The sequence below is a fragment of the Chiloscyllium plagiosum genome, chromosome 7, assembly GCF_004010195.1.
Source record: "Chiloscyllium plagiosum isolate BGI_BamShark_2017 chromosome 7, ASM401019v2, whole genome shotgun sequence".
In the NCBI taxonomy this organism is placed as follows: domain Eukaryota; kingdom Metazoa; phylum Chordata; class Chondrichthyes; order Orectolobiformes; family Hemiscylliidae; genus Chiloscyllium; species Chiloscyllium plagiosum.
The window spans coordinates 37,493,749-37,512,689 of record NC_057716.1 but is presented as its reverse complement, the minus strand read 5'-3'; the positions used below and the strand labels follow the sequence as shown (position 1 = coordinate 37,512,689).

Sequence of the window (18,941 nt, the reverse complement as noted above, 5' to 3'; positions counted from 1 at the left end):
TCTCACCAGGTGCAGGATATCCCCAGGTGCGGGACTCTCACCAGGTGCAGGATATCCCCAGGTGCGGGACTCTCACCATGTGCAGGATATACCCAGGTGCGGGACTCTCACCAGGTGCAGGATATCCCCAGGTGCGGGACTCTCACCGGGTGCGGGACTCTCATCAGGTGCGGGACTCTCACCAGGTGCAGGATATCCCCAGGTGCGGGACTCTCACCGGGTGCGGGACTCTCATCAGGTGCGGGACTCTCACCAGGTGCAGGATATCCCCAGGTGCGGGACTCTCACCAGGTGCAGGATATCCCCAGGTGCGGGACTCTCACCAGGTGCAGGATATCACCAGGTGCGGGACTCTCACCAGGTGCGGGACTCTCACCAGGTACAGAATTTGCCCAGGGCTCTCACCAGATGCAGCATTCCCTCGGATGCAGGAGTCTTGCCAGTTGTGGGACTCCACCAGCTATGGGACACTCACCAGGTGCAGTATACTCACCAGGTGCTGGATACCGCCAGGTGTGGGACTTTCACCAGGTGAGGGAATATCACCAGGTGTGGGCATGTCACCAAGTGTGGGTTTCTCACCAGGTGTGGGAATGTCACCATGTGCGGGATACCCCAGGTGTGGGACTCTTATTAAGTGCGGGATAGCTCCAGGTGTGGGATTCTCATCATGTGCTGGATTCCCCCAAGTGGGGATACTCCCAGGGGCGGGACTCTCACCAGGTGTGGGAGTCACCCAGGTGCGGGTTTTTCCCCAGATGCAGGACTCTCACCAGGTGCGGGATTGCCCCAGGTGCCGGACTCTCATCAAGTGTGGGATAGCTTCAGATGCAGGACTCTCACCAGGGCAGGGGTATCACCAGATGCTGGATTCCTCCAGGTGCGGGACTTTCACCAGGTGTGGGACTGCCCCAGGTGCCGGACTCTGATGGAGTACGGGAACATCACCAGGTTCTCACCAGGTGCCGGGGTCTCATCAGATGTGAGATTCCCCCAGGTGCAGGAGTCTCACCAGGTGCAGGATTCCCCCAGCTCTCGGGCTGTCACCAGGTGTGGGATTCCACAATGTGCAGGACTCCCACCAGGTGCAGGATGCCCCCAGGTGTGGGATTCTCACCAGTTGAGGGATTCTCCCAGATGCGGGGTAACCCAGGTATGGGACTCCCTCAGGTGTGGAACTCACACCAGGTGCAGGATACCCCCAGTTACAGGACTCTCACCAGGTGTGGGATACCCCTAAGCGTGGGACTCATACCAGATGTGGGATACCCTTAGGTACAACTCTCACCAGGTGCGGGACTCTCCCCAGGTGAGGGATTCCCCCGGGTGCGGGATACCCCCAGTTGCGGGACTCTCAGCAGGTGCGGGATACCCCTAGGTGTGGAACTCTCACCAGGTGCAGGATTCCCCCCGGTGCGGGATACCCCTAGGTGTGGGACTCTCACCAGGTGCGGGACTCTCACCAGGTGTGGCATACCCCAAGGTGCGGGATACCCCAAGGTGTGGGATACTCTCAGTTGCAGGACTCTCACCAGGTGTGGGATTGCCCCGGTGCGGGATACCCCTAGGTGTGGGACTCTCACCAGGTGCGGGACTCTCACCAGGTGTGGGATTGCCCCGGTGCGGGATACCCCTAGGTGTGGGACTCTCACCAGGTGCGGGACTCTCACCAGGTGTGGCAAACCCCCAGGTGTGGGATACCCTCAGTTGTGGGATTGCCCCGGGTGTGGGATTCCTCCAGGTAAGGGAACGTCATCGGCCGGCGCGGGACGATATGCCGGTGGCCCCGCCCTCTCCCATTGTGGTTGCCCGGGGCGTCGGCGCGTGCGCGGCGCGCTGAGCTGCAATCACCCACAATCCAGTGCGGCGGCGGTGTGGGACCGGGCCTACGCCTGAGGCCGGCTGTGGCAAGCAGGAGGAGCGGACACTGACACCCAGGCTGCGATGCCGCCCAAGAAATCCTCGAGTCAACCCAGCAAAAAGGCTGAGCAGAAGAAAAAAGAGAAGGTCATCGAGGTGAGTCGTGGGAGGCGCGGGCGTTGCGCCATTCGCAGCGCCGACAGTTTCGGCCAGGCCAGGCCAACAGAACGTGCGGTCACCCTTCGGCCGCAGCGGAGACAGAGCCAGGGCTGGGAGGAGAAGGGCCCGATTACACACACACCTGTTTGTCTTCTCCACTGCCCTGCTCTGTGCTCAGTTTAATGACCCTGTTAACTCGTGTGTGTTAGGCCCTGAGTGTGTGTGAGAGAGAGAGAGAGAGGTGGCTCTGTGGGCATGGGGAGGAGGCATGTGAGGGAGGTGGAAATGCTGTGCCCACCCCACCACAGCCTACGGTCAGCGTCTTCTGTTTGGCAAGAACCTACCTTTCGGTTAACAATTCTGATAAAAGCCCAATGACTGTAAATGTTAACTCATGTTTTACAGTTTTTCCCTCTTCCCCTCCCTATCCCTCCGCCCGCCCCGCGCCCCCCATGGCAAGATGCTGCCTGACCCACTGCACATTTCCAACATTTTCTGCTTTCATTTCCTATTTCTTCTTGCTTTTCACAGTGCCTGTTTATAATGGGAGGGGGAACAATGTTTTCTCTGCAGTCCATGTGGTTTTAAGGGCATATTAATCAGAACACTTGGGATAATTTGCAAAATGTCAGCATTGTCTTTTATTTCAAAAGCAAAATATTAGGAGAACTGAGCACATGATGGAATACAAAATATTGGAAATGTTCAGACTTGGCAGTATATGTGGGAAAATTGGATAGCTGATATTTCAAGTTACTGACTTCTTCATTGGCTTGAAATGCAAGCCCTGTTTTGTATATAATTTGTCTGTAGACTGAAGTGATATTAACATTCTTGCATTAAAAATTGTGGCTACTTTAGTATTGCATTATAACATAAGGTGTGTTCTGAAATAACTCCTTATATGTGGACTAAATCAAGAAATGTTTGACAATATCTCTTTTCTAGTGAAAATGAAGACTGGGTGACCAGGACATAAAATTTGGATAGTGGATATAGAGAAAATGTCACCCCTCATGAGGAAGAGCATAATGAGATGTCAGCAATATAAGAGTCATCAAGAAATCCAGTAGGGCGTTAAGATGTGAAACCAACTACCATGGAGTGGGTGAAGGACATGGTATTGGTGTATCTAAAAGAAGCTAGAGAACTATGTTATAGAGAAGGGATAGTTATGGTTTTAGATGAAAACAGATAGGAGCATGTTTGACTGGAGTACAAATACCATCCTGGACCAGATGTGCTGAATGGCCTGCTTCTTTTATTAATTCTGTAATTGCAGGCAACTTAAGGTGTATAAACATAGGACCAAGTGGATGCTATTTAATCTTTTGAGCCTGTTTCACCATTCAGTAAAATCATGGATTCTGCGCTCCATAATTGTTTGCTCCCTGTCTAAAGAACAAAAATCTAAATAAATACTTAGTAGCTTTAATAATCTTCGGCTATTGCAAATGTTTTACAGCCAATTAAGTAATTTCAATTAGTCAGTAATATAGGAAGGATTGCATCAAATTTGTGTATCAAACTCCCTCAGATAACAATGTTATAATTATGTAATCTGTAGTAATATCGATTGAGAGATAATAATTGGACTGGACACTTCGGATAACTCCCTTGCTCCTCTTCAAAATAATGCCATTAGATCTTTTACATACTTCTGAAAGAACACTTGGAACCTCGGTTTAACATCCTGTCTGAAAGACCGTACTTCTGACAGTGCAGCACCCCCTCAGTACTGCACTAGATTTCTGAGCTCAAACCTCTGGAGTGGGACTTTAACTCACAACTTTCTAACTCCAGTGTGATCACTATGAATTGAACCACGGCAGTTGTTAGAAATTCTAACATCCACTAAATAATGTTTCAATTTGGTACCATTATCCATCTATGATTATTAGGGAGATGCTTCTTATGTAATAACTTGTCAGATGGTAATTTTGGGAGATTTAGGATGTGTGAATTCAAAAGCAATGACAGAAAAACTAAAAAAAAAATACAGGAGTAGCTCATGTCTAGCAACAGCTGTGGAGATAGAAACAGTTAATGGTTAGAGTCTGTTGTGACTCTTTAGAATGGAAGGGAAAAGCGAAGGCTGTTGAGAGTGACGATTTCGATTAAAGTTGGCGAATAATTTACAAAAAAACTGATAGCTTAGCAAAGGTGAAATGCATTAGTGACTGAAATGGCATTGGAGGAAAAATACTTAAACCTAAGGACATCAGCTCAGAATATGCAGACGTAAAAATCACGGTGACTCAGTGCTTAACACAGCTGTCTCACGGTGCCAGGGACCCGGGTTCATTTCCACCCTCAGGCAATTGTCTATGTGGAGTTTGCGCATTCTCCCCATGTCTGTGTGGGTTTCCTCCCACAGTCCAAAGATGCGCAGTTAAGTGGATTGGCTATGTTAAATTGCCCATAGTGTCCACAAATGTGTAGGCTCGGTGAATTAACCATGGGAAATGCAAGATTGGTGTGGGGGTGAGAGTCTGGGTGGGATGCTGTTTGGAGATTCGGTGTGGATAAGACGTTGAAGCAGAAGTAAGCCGTTCAACCCATTGGGTTGTCTATGCTATTCAACAGGATCATAGCTGATCTGATAATCCCTAATTCTACTTTCCTGCCTTTTCCCCATAATCCTTGATTCCTTTACTGGTATTGGGTAAGATGCTGGAGTTGACAAGGTGCCAGCGCCAGATAAGATGCATTCAATGATATTGAAGGCAGTGAAGGTGCAAATAGCAGAAGCACTAGCCATAGTCTTCCCTGGACTTGGGCATGGTGCCAGACATCTGGAGGATTGCAAATGATATGCCCTTGAACAACAGAAATTGCAAAACTTCGACTAGTCAGTTGAGCTTTGGTAATGGGAAAACCTCTGGGAATAATAATTCTAGATAGACTAAAGTCACATGGGTAAATGTGGGTGGAAGTGATGGTGTGGTGGTTTTATCCAGCTGCTAATCTAACTATTGTCCCTTGGCTTATAATCATGTTACGAACACTAAATCACCCACTGTCAACATTCTAGGGGTTCCATTAAACAAAAATTGGTGGCATCAAGAGCAGGTCAAAGGCTAGGAATCCTACCGTGAATAACTTTCTGTCTGACTCCATGTAGCCTGTCCTCCATCTAAAAGTCAAGTGTGATGAAATGTTTCCCATGTGCCTGGATGAGTGCATCAAGATTCCTGATGAAGTGCTTTTGCCCGAAATGTAGATTTTCCTTATCCTCGGATGCTGCCTGACCTGCTAGCTTTTCCAGCCCCACATGCTTGACTCTAATCTCTAGCATCTGCAATCCTCACTTTTGTCTGAGTGCACCATCCATCCAGCAGCTCTCGAAAGCTTGATACCATCCATGACAAAGCAACCTACTTGATTGCCACCACGTCCACTCCCTCTACCACCGACACTCAGTAATAGCATGTGTGCCACCTACAAGTTGCACTGCAGAAATTCAAAGATTCTTAAGGGAGGAGTTTCCAAACCCCCATCCAGAAAGACAAGGCCAGCAAATACACAGAAACACCATCATCTGCAAGCTACTCACTATCCAACTTGAAAATCATTTGTTCAGTGTCCCTAAGTCAAAATCCTCGAACTACTTCCTTGACAATATAATGGATACCTACTGCAGTGGTTCAAGAAGACAGCTCGGGCCCTTGGCTATGAATTAATGATTTCTTTAAAATATTAGGAGATTTAGCATAGACGTTTTTAAGGGAAAATCATGTTTAATTTTCTGGACTACTTTGCATGGATGAGAGGAATCGGTTGATGTGGTTTACATGGATATAATGCAAAGCCATACAGTGGGCTTGAGAAAAGTTAGTTATTGGAATAAAAGGGACAGTAGCAAAATGAATGCAAAATTAGCTGAGTAACAGTTAATTGATATTTTTCAGGACTGAGGAAGCTTTGTAGTGGAGTTCCCCAGTGTGTTGATATTGGGACTCTTGATTTTTCTGATTTATACTCAATCTATTTTAATGTTCAGGGAACAATTTCAAAGCTTGTAGTCAGTACAAAACATGGAAGAACTGTAAACGGAGGAGACAGTTTAGATCTTCAAAAGGACGTTGACAGGTTGGTGGAGTGGGTGGATAGGTAGCTTAGAGTTTCATAGGCAGAGGTGAGGTAACATGTTTGGCAGAAAGAACATGGACAGATAATATAAAACAAACGGTACTCTTAAAAAGTGTACTGGAGCAGAGAGACGTGCATAACTCATTAGGGGTGGCGAGTGCAGTTAAAGCAGACAGTATCTTCGGCTTTATTAATAATGACATAGATTAGAAGAACAGGGAGGTTATACTGAACGTGTGTTTCACATCAGTAAGGCCTCGACTGGAGAATTGTGTATTCTAGTGTAACACTTTAGAAATGATACATTTGGTGAGAGTGCAGAAGAGGTTTTTGAGAATCATTCCAGGGATGAGAAATCTCAGTTCTGAAGATAGTCCCATTTTTCCAAACTATTTGCTTGGAGAGGAGAAGGCTAAGATTGAAGTATTCAAAATCATGAGGTCCAGACCGAGCAGATGGGAAGACACTGTTCCCACTCTTTCAAAAGCTCAAGATCAAGATGACACCAATTAAAATTGATTTGTGAAAGAACTAAGTGCCAGAGAAAAAATGTTTTCACATAGTGAGCACTTCACGTCTGGAATGCATTACTACAAGTATGATGGAGGCAGGTTCACGGCATTCAGTTATTAAATCGAAATAATGCGGAGAGGACAGGCGAATGACACTAAGTCAGGATTTGGAGAGCCAAATGTGATGGGCTGAATGGCTTCTTTCTGCTCTGTAACAGTTGAGATTTTCCATCACATCTGCTGGGTACTAATTAATTACTTTCCGAATTGTCTTCTGATTTTTGATTTTTCAGGCAAGACCTCCTTAGGCATTTACATTGAGGTCTGGTAAAGTGATGGCATTTACATTGAGGTCTGGTAAAGTGATGGGTCACATAGCTGAAGGCAACTGCCAACATGATTTCTTAGTATGCTTTATCTTTGGAAGGTTTTCCAATTTGGGGACTTCTTTCTCAAAGGACTGTATCCAAGCAATGCTTGTACCTTTCTTGCTGTGTGCCATGAACTCTCATCGGATATTGATGCCCTGTCAAAGATAGTTGCAATTTATCCATCCACACCGCCAATGTATCCTTGCTTTTGCTACCTGAGTACTGATACTTTGCAGTGAAGTGATGTTGTAACAGTAATGTTGCTGTAACGGTAATCTAGAGCCTGGGCTAAATCTCTGAAGCCACAAGTTCAAACGTCATCAAGGCAGCTGGAGAAATTTAAATCTGGAATTGAAATGTAGTATAGTGTAATTCAGTATAATCAATTGTAAAAACCCATCTGGTTTGCTAATGTCTTTTAAGGAAACAAGTTCAGTCCTTGTCTGTCCTACACGTGACTTGAGACTCACTCTGAGCTGTCTCCTCGATGCTGCCTGAATTGCTGTGCTCTTTCAGCACCATTAATCCAGAATCTGGTTTCCAGCATCTGCAGTCATTGTTTTTACCTTGTCTCCTAAAATAACCTAGCAAGCAATTTCATTCAAACACAATTAGGGCATGTCAACAATGCATACATCCCCAGAAAAGAATGTATTTTAAAGTCAGCCTTTCAAGAGCTACTTGTTATCTTGGGTTGCTTATATGAAAATGCTTTTTTTTTGTGGTATACATAAATTTCACAAGTATAAAGCTGGCTTGGCTTTGATTCCTTAAAAGACTTGCAAGAGGTGGAACCTAGGTAAGTAAATTCATCTGCAGTCTGAGCTGTGATATTTTTATCATGGTGATAGTTGCATTCAGTCTTCATTTGGGACCAGTTGGAAGTATATTGCTGACATGTTAAATTTAAGTTTATTAATTGCAGGCAGACTTTTAAAAGTGGTTTGTGCTTGTTAGCAAAACATCCTTCCATAAGTAAGCCATGCTTGCGGACATAAAGAGAAAATACGCATTCAGAAACACTATTTCAGCAGCTTGTTGTCCTCTAAAGCCTTAAAGAACTTGCTATTTTTCCTGAATCTCATCTGATTTTGAGAGTATTTAAAGGATCACTCATGTAAAATGCTGCAAGGATGCTTTCTTGTGCACTGCCATGAATAACAAAGAAGTATATGAACGTTATGCAACTTACCAGCATTTGAGCATCATGTCATCATCCAATCTTAAAATTCTTCTGAACATCCTGTCAGCAATGTTGAATCCCATCTCAACAAGGACACAGTTCTATATTTTGCTCTTTCTTTCTCCCAGGAGCTGTCTGACAATAAACATCATGTCAGTTGTGCTCCTGCCTTTAACAAAAAATTCTGCCAAACATTTCGGTATTGAAGCTGTTATACATTACTCCTGGACAAATCTTTCCAGCATTATCAGCTAGGGAAAATGCAGTTGTAAAAGCCTTGCTTTCCATTATGAAGTGGGCAGTTAAAGCATCTTTCCTGAGCACCACCTTCGTTGAAATTATTTGCAGAGACTTATAACTACATTGCAACTAGCATTTTAATATCCCAGCTGGAATAAGATCAGAATCAATACATTCCCATCTTAAGCACAACTAAATTACCAGAAGATGGTATTGGTTTGGATGAGGTTACATTTACTATATTAATTTGTGTATGTTTATCTGTTTTTGTTCCAAAAATGCTTCGTGAGATTTAAGACCTATCTGTCAGTGAAGCACATAATTTAGCGCACTCAAAATTCCAACAAAGGCAAATCAGCAAATTTAGATGGGTATAAATTGGAGCATGTGATTATTTTATACTCCCAAGGACATGCAGCAGTTTTGATACAGTGGGATGGAAAAATATTCAATGATATAATATGCATGTACATTTTTGTTGTGTACCATGTTTAAAAACAAATCAAGTTAACAAATTATCCTTTCTCATTATTTGAAAGAAAGATGTTTGAACCTTTAAGTGTCTCTATCAGTCTCTTAATTGTATGCAGTCCATTTAAAGATTATTACTTAGAGGTAATGGGACACAAGTGTCTCTGCATAAAATTCCTTGTTTAAACTGAACCCAAAAATGCAACTAACTAGTTAACCAGCTGAGATGAGTTTTTTTTCTGGAAAAACATCTGAAGCTATATTTTAACTAATGTAAGGAAGCTGCATCACCCTGCCTTGTCAACTTTGTTTGCTAGAGATCTAGAAAATGTGAAAGCAGCACTTGGTCACCCTGCTGAGCAGACCATGAATGGGAAGGGCTTAGCATGGTATCACATCTGTCAAGGCTGAAAAGGAGGCCAGTTCTATTTCTGAATTTTATTCAACTAATTAAACTTAAGATGTTGCCTTCTTGCTGATCTAGGATAAGACCTTTGGTCTGAAGAACAAGAAAGGAGCAAAACAGCAGAAATTTATCAAAACTGTCACAAATCAAGTCAAGCATGGACAGACGGGTGGAAAACAGGTACAGTAAGTTAACTGTTGAGAGTCTGTAATTTGTGGAACATTTAGTTACATGACTCACTGTATGAAAGCAACACGGTGGCACAGTGGTTAGCACTGCTGCCTCACAGCGCCAGACACCTGGGTTCAATTCCCGCCTCAGGCGACAGACTGTGTGGAGTTTGCACGTTCTCCCCGTGTCTGCGTGGGTTTCCTCCGGTTGCTCCGGTTTCCTCCCACAGTCTAAAGATGTGCAGGTCAGGTGAATTGGCCGTGCTAAATTGCCCGTAGTGTTAGGTAAGGGGTAAATGTAGGGGTATGGGTGGGTTGCGCTTCGGCGGGGCGGTATGGACTTGTTGGGCCGAAGGGCCTGTTTCCACACTGTAAGTAATCTAATCTAATCTAAAGATCAGATAAGTCTGATCAAATTTGAGAGATTAAAAGATTGTGATGAAGAAAGCTTTTCTGTTGAGCTGCAATCCTAGAAAACCCGAAAAAAAACTTTTAAATGGTTTGAGATTATCAAAGTATTTGTTTTCAGCTAGCTTAAAAAAAATTAGAGGTTTCTATTTGTCAAGGTTTTATTAAGCTGGTCCTATGAGTTGCAGAAGTGAATTGTATTCTATATTATTGATATACCATTAGAACATAAAACTTCTGTCAAAAGATGGAGCAGGGGAGAACTGATGTAAATTACAGTTCTCCCAAGCATAGTTGGTGAGTGCTGCATTTAAATGTTGAGCTTGTGGATGTAAGTTTGCTTGCTGAGCTGGAGGGTTTGGTTTCAGATGTTTTATCACCATACTAGGTAACATAATCATTGAGCCTCTGGTGAAACGCTGGTGTTATGTCCCAATTTCTATTTGTGTTTAGGTTTCTCTGGGTGTTTGGTGATGTCATTTCCTGTTCATTTTGTCAAGATGGTAGATTGGGTCCAAATCAATGTGTTGGTTGATAGAGTTCCAGTTGGAATGCCATGCTTCTAGGAATTCTTGTGGGTGCGTCTGTCTGGCTTGTCCTAGGATGGATATGTTGTCCAAGTCAAAGTGGTGTCCTTCCTCATCTGTATGGAAGGATACTAGTGATAATGGGTCATGTCTTTTTGTGGCTAGTTAATGCTCATGTATCATGGTGGCTAGTTTCCTGCCTGTTTGTCCAGTGGAGTGTTTGTTACAGCCCTTGCAAGGTATTTTGTAAATGATGTTCGTTTTGCTTATAGGGTCTTTTAACGAGTTTTGAGAAGATTTGTAGCTCTGGTTGATGTAGGTTTGCTCGCTGTGCTGAAAGGTTCATTTCCAGATGTTTCGTTACCTTTACTGGGTAACATCTTCAGTGGGCCTCATGTGAAGTAATGCTGAAAATTCCTGCTTTCTATCTATTAACATCACTGATGTCTGGAAATGAACCTTTCAGCTCAGCAAGCAAACCTACATCTAAAAGGGTCTTTTAAGTTCATTAGCTATTGGTGGGACAACACACCCATCCTAGGACAAGCCAGACGGAGGCACTCACGAGAATTCCTAGAAGCATGGCATTTCAACTGGAATTCTATCAGCAAACACATCGACTTGGACTCCATCTACCATACTCTCAAAAAGAACCAGAAATGACATCACCAGACACCCAAAGAAATCTAAACACACAAATAGAAAGTGAGACATAACACCAGCGCTTCATTGGAGGCTCTCTGATGATGTTACCTAGTATGGTGACAAAACATCTGAACCCGAACCTTTCAGCTCAGCGAGCAAACTCAAATCCAGGACCTCAACCTGAGCTACAAATCATTTCAAAGCTTGCTAAATGTTGAGCTTGTTTGCTTTCTTCTTTCTTAGGTACCCTTTGAAGAAAAGAAGTCGAAAAAAGATGATAAAAAGAAAGAACTCCAAGAGTTGAATGAACTTTTTAAACCTGTAGTAGTTGCTCAGAAGATCAGCAAAGGTATTTTTACTGTTTGTCAGCTTTGACATCCACAACTAAATCAAAATAGAATGAATAATTTTACAATTCCTGTAGGTACTGATCTTTTAAAAAGTGGTGAGAGCTCCTCAGTCACTTATAGAACCTCATGAGTCCACATTTGAAAACTTCTACTGTATCAATCATAGTAAAATCAACAGGATTGCCTACTAAGCCTTGCTTGGTCTCGTACACTAAACTGCAGAAAAGGTATTCCCTGTTAACTTAACACAACCGAAAATCCAGACCACATGTATATATTACACTAGCCTCTATAGAATTGTAACCTTGTGGTTAAAGTCTAATGCTTCTCCCAGTTTTAACAGGATCTCCTTTCCTGTGAAGTCCCTTTGCCCCCCCCCCATTTGAACATAAACAATTGGACTTCTCATTGGAAGGTTCCCAGGTGATTCCATGAACTTATCAGAATCCTTATTTTCTCAAGTATCGGCTTTAACCTCCGTGGCCTCCATTTAGTGGTTAGCCCAAAACCAGTCGTTTTACCTAGCACAGGTGACGATTGTGGGTTGTCTTCCCCAAAGCCTTCAGTCCGGCTTCTCATGACAGTCTGCAAACAGCTCTCTTCCTTTTGAGTCCAGGTGTCACGTGTGCACCGTTGTCATGATCTGGACCTCCGGTCCTGATGACAGCGAGCTCAAAAGGACTTGTCTCCAAATAGATTTTGTAGGAGGTCATGTGGCTTTCTCCACTACTTAGTGTTGCCTGGAATTAGAGGTTGTCTAAAGGATAGCCATCATGGAATTACCAGTAGTAATAACAAAAAGCACTCTGTCAATTTTAAAATATCTCAATTGCCTTAAAATATTTTGCACTTCATTGTATCACCTAATGTATAACAGTGCTTCACTCATGTTAATGCCACTACTTTAGACACAGAAAATGGTTATGGCTGTACTGATTCTGCTTGTGGTCAGAACTATGCAGCTTGATGAACATTTGTCAGAGTAAGTTTACCTGCTAGTCGGACTCATTGATCCAGTTGTTTTAGTGCAGCTGTTGTATAATCACGTTATTGCATATACACAAGATTGGTTATGCTTTGATCTGCAATTCTCAACATTATCTCAAAACAGTGCATTTTTTAAATTTACTACTTTCTTTTAATAGCACACTATGCACAGGATTACCCTGAACTGACATTGCCTGTTTTCCATTCTAAGCATGTCTTTACTGTTATTTCAAAGCTACTTAGGCTTCTTCCCCACCCTTACCCCACTTTTCTCGTCTGGCTTTTAGTTTAGAATCGTAAGCACAGAAAATGTTCAAAACACAAAGAAATTGTGCATGCTGTCCTTTCTGTTACTGTTTGCACGATCAACTCAGCTCGTCAGAGTATTTGTTGAAGGTTTGTTTTTGTTTTTATGTGGAAGCCTGTGTCTTTTGGCATGCCATTAGGTTTATTGCTGGTTCCCCTGCTGTTTGCAGTCTACATAAGTGATTTGGGCACAGGCAAAGGAGGTCTTATTGGTGAGTTTGCAGCTGACATGAAATATGGGGGTATGGTAAATAGGAAGAAGGCTTTAAACTGCAGGATGATATTTCCGTGCTGTACATCTCTGGCAGTCAGACTGGTGAGATGGACAGAACAATTGTAGATTAAGTTTAATTCTGAAAAGTGTAAAATGACATCTTTTTGGGAGGACAAACAAGGCAAGGGAATGATTAATGAATGTTAGGGCCTGTGTAGTACTGACGATCAGTAGGACGTTAGTGTTCATACACACAAATCCTTGAAGGTAACAAGACAGATGGATAGGATGTTTAAGAATGCTTTTGAAATGCTTACCTTTATTAGTCAAGATCTAGAATACAAGATCTAGACAGATATGGTGGAGCTGTAAATGACATTGGTTAGGCCACAGCTGGAGTTCAGTATGCAGTTCTGGTTGCCACACTATAGGAAATACATGATCCCTCTGGAGAGAGTGCAGAGAAGGTTCATCTTGATATAGCCTGAGCTGAAGCATTTCAGTTATAAAGAGAGATTACATAGGCTAGGCTTGTTTTCCTTAGAGCAGAGAAGGCTAAAGGAGGACATGATTAAGATCTACAAAATTGAGACACATAGGGGAAAGTTTATTGATATCAAGCTTATCTATCAGGAGGCATTGATTTAAGGGAAGGGGCAGTAGGACTAAGGGGCATTTGAGGAATTTTTTTTTCATCCAGAGGGTGGTCGGTATATGGAATGCACTGCATGACAGGATGGTGGAGGCAGAACCGTTACAACATGTAAGAAGTGTTTAGGTGTACACATGAAACACTATATACTATTACAAGATTATGGACTAAGTGTTGGGAATGGGGCTAGAGTAAAACTATGTTGCTATTATCCATAGGACCATAGGGCTGTGCTCTCATTAGACAGAAATAACTAATGATGAGATTAACCTGAGGGTCACCATGCCTCAGGTAAGTGGCAAGGTTGAGAAGGCAGGACTTTTATGGTAACTTCAGCAATTGTATTGTGCTTGATGACTTGTTCAAATACAATGGGCTGAAGAACCTATTTCTATGCTATAATGTTCCAACACTCATCCTATACCTTCCCTTCTACCTCATGCTGCTGTTCTGTTGCGCTGAATTTTTTCCTGTTTGGATACTCCACCAAAACTCCTGGAAGGCCTTAAGCATATCTTCCTCCAGCAGGTTCTTGGCCATGGCTTTCCAGGACCTAACTGCTTACTGTGGAAAGAATTTGATTTCATGTCTGCATTGATTCTTTGCAAGCAGCTTAAATTAATGTCCTCTGTTCGACATCATTTTTGCCAATACGATCAGTTTATCTATCCGCTTTGTCCAGAAGTGCCTTATTTTCAGAAGGCGCATCGGTGCATTTTCGGAAGGATATGAAAGCATTACAGTAAGTGCAGATAAGAATAAGGAGGTTGATTTCATAGATGGACTTTGTTTATCTGGCTAGATTGGAATAATTGTGATCCATCTACTTAAGAGAAGGTTGAAAGGAAATTTCTATCACTTTTTTTTCAACATTCTCAAAGAGAATAGACTCAGCTTCTCCAGTCCAACCATGGAATTGAAGTCCTTCATCCAGGGATTGGATCTTATAAATCTTGACTGCACCCTTTATGTTGCCATTAGATCCTTCCTAAAATACATTACCCCAAATTGGACTCAACCTTCCAGTTGAGTTGAAATCACAGTTTGATAAATGATCATTGTGAACTCACTGCTTTTGCTTTTGACGCGCCACTTTGTAAGAAATGAGGTCTTGTAATGCCTTTTTAAACAATTTGCAAACCAGTTTATATACAGACCTTTTAGTTCTGTACCCTTGATTTAATATAGTCTCCTCATTCTTCCTAACAAAATGTACCTACTCTCACCCCGTATTAACTTTTATTTCCCTGTGTCCACTCATCCCATCAGTCAGTATTTGTCCACTGAAGTCAACTGTTATCCTGCTCACAATTCACTATTTATTTTGCAGATGGAACAAAACTTTTTAAGTTGTGACCTGCATGTCAAAGTCTAGATCATTAATGTTTATCAAGCAAAGAATTCCTGTTATCTCCCAGTTAATCACCTTGTTTCTTCAGCCTGGAAAACAATTGTTCATGATCTATGTCTTGTCAACTTTGCACTTATGCGGCCACTCCCCCCCCAAAAAAAGTTTTATCTTTGCTAGCAAGTCAATTATGTGGCACCTTGTCAAAATCTTTTGAGTCATGCGGTGCTGTTTATTTGTCTCTGGCTGAACTTCCAGAACTGAATGCAGGTTGTGGAGCAAGATGGACTGAGGGAACTTGTGCACAATTTGACTGGTCCCCTTTGGCTGCCAGGCACATTCAAAATCATACTATCCATGATACACTCAATCTTGCAGGTTGTCTGCATTGACTCCATTTGTACACGCTGAAGAAACCTTGGTGCTCTAGCTGATGCCCCTCCCTGTATATATGGTTCTCCAGGACACTAAGCATCCTGGAATTCTTACTCAGTAGAATGTGTATTGTGGTCTGGGGTACCCTGCCACATCTCTCTTTATTTGGCCAATTGAAGTAAGTAATAAACTAAATACTACTGTATCTTAAAACTGAAACTCTTAGCAACCAATACTCTCTAATTAAGTCACTTCTGTTTTTTATTACTTTGCTCCCTGACACTTACCTTTCATTCCAACCTGCTGCTCAGCCCAGAACTTCAACTATGCACTCACCCTCCAGACTTTCCAAACAAGCTATCAGTTCCCTAATATCCATTGATTCACATGATTCCTTTATTGATTTGTTCTCATTCTGTCATCTGCTGACTCCAAGCCGCCACTTTTTTACCTGTTAGTCTCTGGCAGTGTTTTCCCTTGAGCTCACTTTCTCTGACGTGCCCTGTATCTTTCCCAATTATTACACTATCTTTCACTGTCTGTTTCCTACATTGTTTTTTTTTTCTCCTATTTCAGCAGCAACTTCAATACAGCATCGCAGGACATTGGGCCAGCAAGAATAGTGCACCATATCAGTCTGATTCTTCAATTCTTCATAGACCTGCACAGACTTTGGTAGGGAGAGAGATGTTTCAGAAATCAGCTGATGACATTAACTGCATTAATATAAAGGATGTACTAACATCCAGAATCCCCTGCTGCCCTTCCCCCTCCCCAATCAAACGCCAGCCTTAGCCCTAAGAAATGCATATAAACTGTGTGTCATAATGCTGAGAATTCTGGACAATTTTATCACAGAAATAACTTTAACAGAAACAATCTGTTAAATATCCTTCTTAGCAACTGCTGTAGTGCTGGAGTTTTACAACTGACTACATTTGCAACTCCATTTATTTGCATTGGACTGTGTTTTCCTGTGCATGTTTCTATTACTGATTCTAAAAATCTGTTTGCAAATGTTTGGACAGAGATAGCACATAACAGTGATTGAGGTCTATCATGTTCTAGTGGAGGAAAGTGTTATAGTGACCTTAATGAGGAACTATAGAAATCATTGCCAAATGTGAACCTTTTTGATGAAAGTTAAAAAGAGAAACTTTTGAGAAGAAAAACATAGTCAAAAACAAGATCTCCGGAGGAGGAAGAATAAGATTTTATTTCTGACTGTCTAAACTTAACTTCTGTTACTTAGGCCAAGTAATTGAAGATTTCAATTGTAGAGGATAAATTCTGAAATAGCACTGATTTCCATGTTGGAATATTGAGTAAAATACATTTGCTTTGAGTTGAAATTATTCCTATTCTTAATGGGATAGTTTGGTCAGAATACATCCATATAATATATTTTAATTTTATTACAGCTATGGAAACCTTTTTTGTGTAGTCTCTTTCCTGCGATTGATAGTAATGGAGCAGTCCTTGGGTTGATTTACAGTGGCACTTCTTATGTGCTTCATTTTGGTTTATTATTGAAACCACAAAGCAAGAAGGGCATCCCTTCCCCTGTAACTTTTACAGCAGAAGTTTCTGACTCTTTGTACAGTTTCTTCATTCAACAACAAGCAACAATTTGAACATAGGGTCTCATTCCAACTTGTTGTGCTCCTTCATAGTCCTTATCACACAGTTCCCCTTTCAATTTGTAACCAATTTTATTATCTTTAACTTTCTGATGTATTTACTTTGGTGTAAAGTGCATGAAATTCTCAGCTGTAAATGAGCTGCTTGAATTTTCAACAATTTCTTTTTGCTTAGTCTCAGATCCCCAGTGACATTACTGTGTAATTCCAACTAATTAGTATAATGGATAAAAGCATTAAAAAGTCAAGTAAAGGTAGAGTTACGACTGTATGTTATAACTTGTTTGCTTTCCCTTCTAGGAGCAGATCCCAAATCTGTGGTGTGTGCTTTTTTCAAGCAAGGTCAATGTACTAAGGGTGACAAATGCAAGTTTTCACATGACCTATCTTTGGAAAGGAAGAGTGAGAAGCGCAGTATGTATGTAGATGCACGGGACGAAGAGCTTGTAAAAGGTATGTTGACAAAGCAGAGATTTAATAGAAGTTTTTTTTAAAAAGAGTACCTTTTGATTTGATCTTCTCTCAGTTCCCTCTTTTTTTGTTTAAAAAGTAAACTATTTGTGAAACGTTTTCAGTGCTTCTAACTGAGCATATTCCAAGAATGTTTTTATGGGGCAAACATAATGATTAACTTGCCTCTACTCATTCAGCCTTTATGATTTCATCATTAAGTACTATTCTTAATGTGAATTACTTGAGCATTCTAGCAGATTATGCAATAGATAATGAAACCAAGTGAAGAGCACTTTTTTCATAGCTTAAATCAATAATACCTTCCCACACCAGTTACTGCATGATGTGAATGTGATTGAAAGTTCCATTGAGAGACTTGATTTTAGAAATTAGATGCTTTGTAAAAATCCCCTTGAGCTGAAGATGAGGATTGCAGTTTACCTCATGATGTACCTCTGGATCCATTTTTAATGTTGTATGGTATTTAACTTTGGTTCTGCTTTGCTTTACTTGCTTTGTTTCAGACAATGTGTTTAATTTCTTTGGCTGTGGATATGCCTAGTAAGAGTTTTATCCAATCTTTCTGCTTGGCATGGATTAATTAATATCTGAAGAAATTCCCACATTACCCTTCTTTGAAGAGAATGTGTTAATATTAAGTGTACTGAAAGTACAATGTACTTTAATTTTAGAGTTATTTGTTCAAAAAGATTCAAACTCCCCATAGTAGTGCAACTTTATTCACTTATTCATGACTTTTTGCTCTAGAATTGAATTAATAGGTAATTTAAACGAAGCAACTTTGAACTGAGTGAATTGTACCTGCATTGTCTACAAAATCTATTTTGCATTTATTGCAATAAATCATCAACAGTTTTTTTTTAAGTTAAGAATAAGACTCTGAACTTGTGTTTATTGACCATGATTAACTATCTCGGCATGATGGTATTTGTATTTTGGCAATGCACAGTGAAATGTCACTTTTATCCAAACTGTCTCATTAAGTCTGATGTATTGTGCATTACCAGATAACCAGAGCAAGTTCTTCTGTCAAAAATTAATTTTGCAAGAAGGAACTTCATCTTTTATTTTGGGAGTGTTTTATTTGTATTGCATTGAAATATAGAACATAGAACATAGAACAATACAGCACAGAACAGGCCCTTCGGCCCACGATGTTGTGCCGAACTTCTAACCTAGATTAAGTACCCATCCATGTACCTATCCAAATGCCGCTTAAAGGTCGCCAATGATTCCGACTCTACCACTCCCACGGGCAGCGCATTCCATGCCCTCACCACTCTCTGGGTAAAGAACCCACCCCTGACATCTCCCCTATACCTTCCACCCTTCACCTTAAATTTATGTCCCCTTGTAACACTCTGTTGTACCCGGGAAAAAGTTTCTGACTGTCTACTCTATCTATTCCTCTGATCATCTTATAAACCTCTATCAAGTCACCCCTCATCCTTCGCCGTCCCAACGAGAAAAGGCCGAGAACTCTCAACCTATCCTCGTACGACTTCCTCTCCATTCCAGGCAACATCCTGGTAAACCTTCTCTGCACCCTCT

General features: G+C 41.8%; 1 protein-coding gene across 1 annotated transcript in view; it reads left to right on the top strand.

Moving 5' to 3' along the window:
* The first annotated feature begins 1,815 nt into the window (after window positions 1-1,815).
* zc3h15 (zinc finger CCCH-type containing 15) overlaps window positions 1,816-18,941 on the top strand; it is a 36,362-nt gene continuing 19,236 nt past the window's right edge. Inside the window, exons 1-4 of the mRNA XM_043693449.1 lie at window positions 1,816-2,016; window positions 9,373-9,474; window positions 11,288-11,393; window positions 17,217-17,369. Of these exons, the coding sequence (XP_043549384.1) occupies window positions 1,945-2,016; window positions 9,373-9,474; window positions 11,288-11,393; window positions 17,217-17,369 (433 nt within the window). The 5' untranslated portion in view covers window positions 1,816-1,944. The remainder of the gene's footprint in view (window positions 2,017-9,372; window positions 9,475-11,287; window positions 11,394-17,216; window positions 17,370-18,941) is intronic.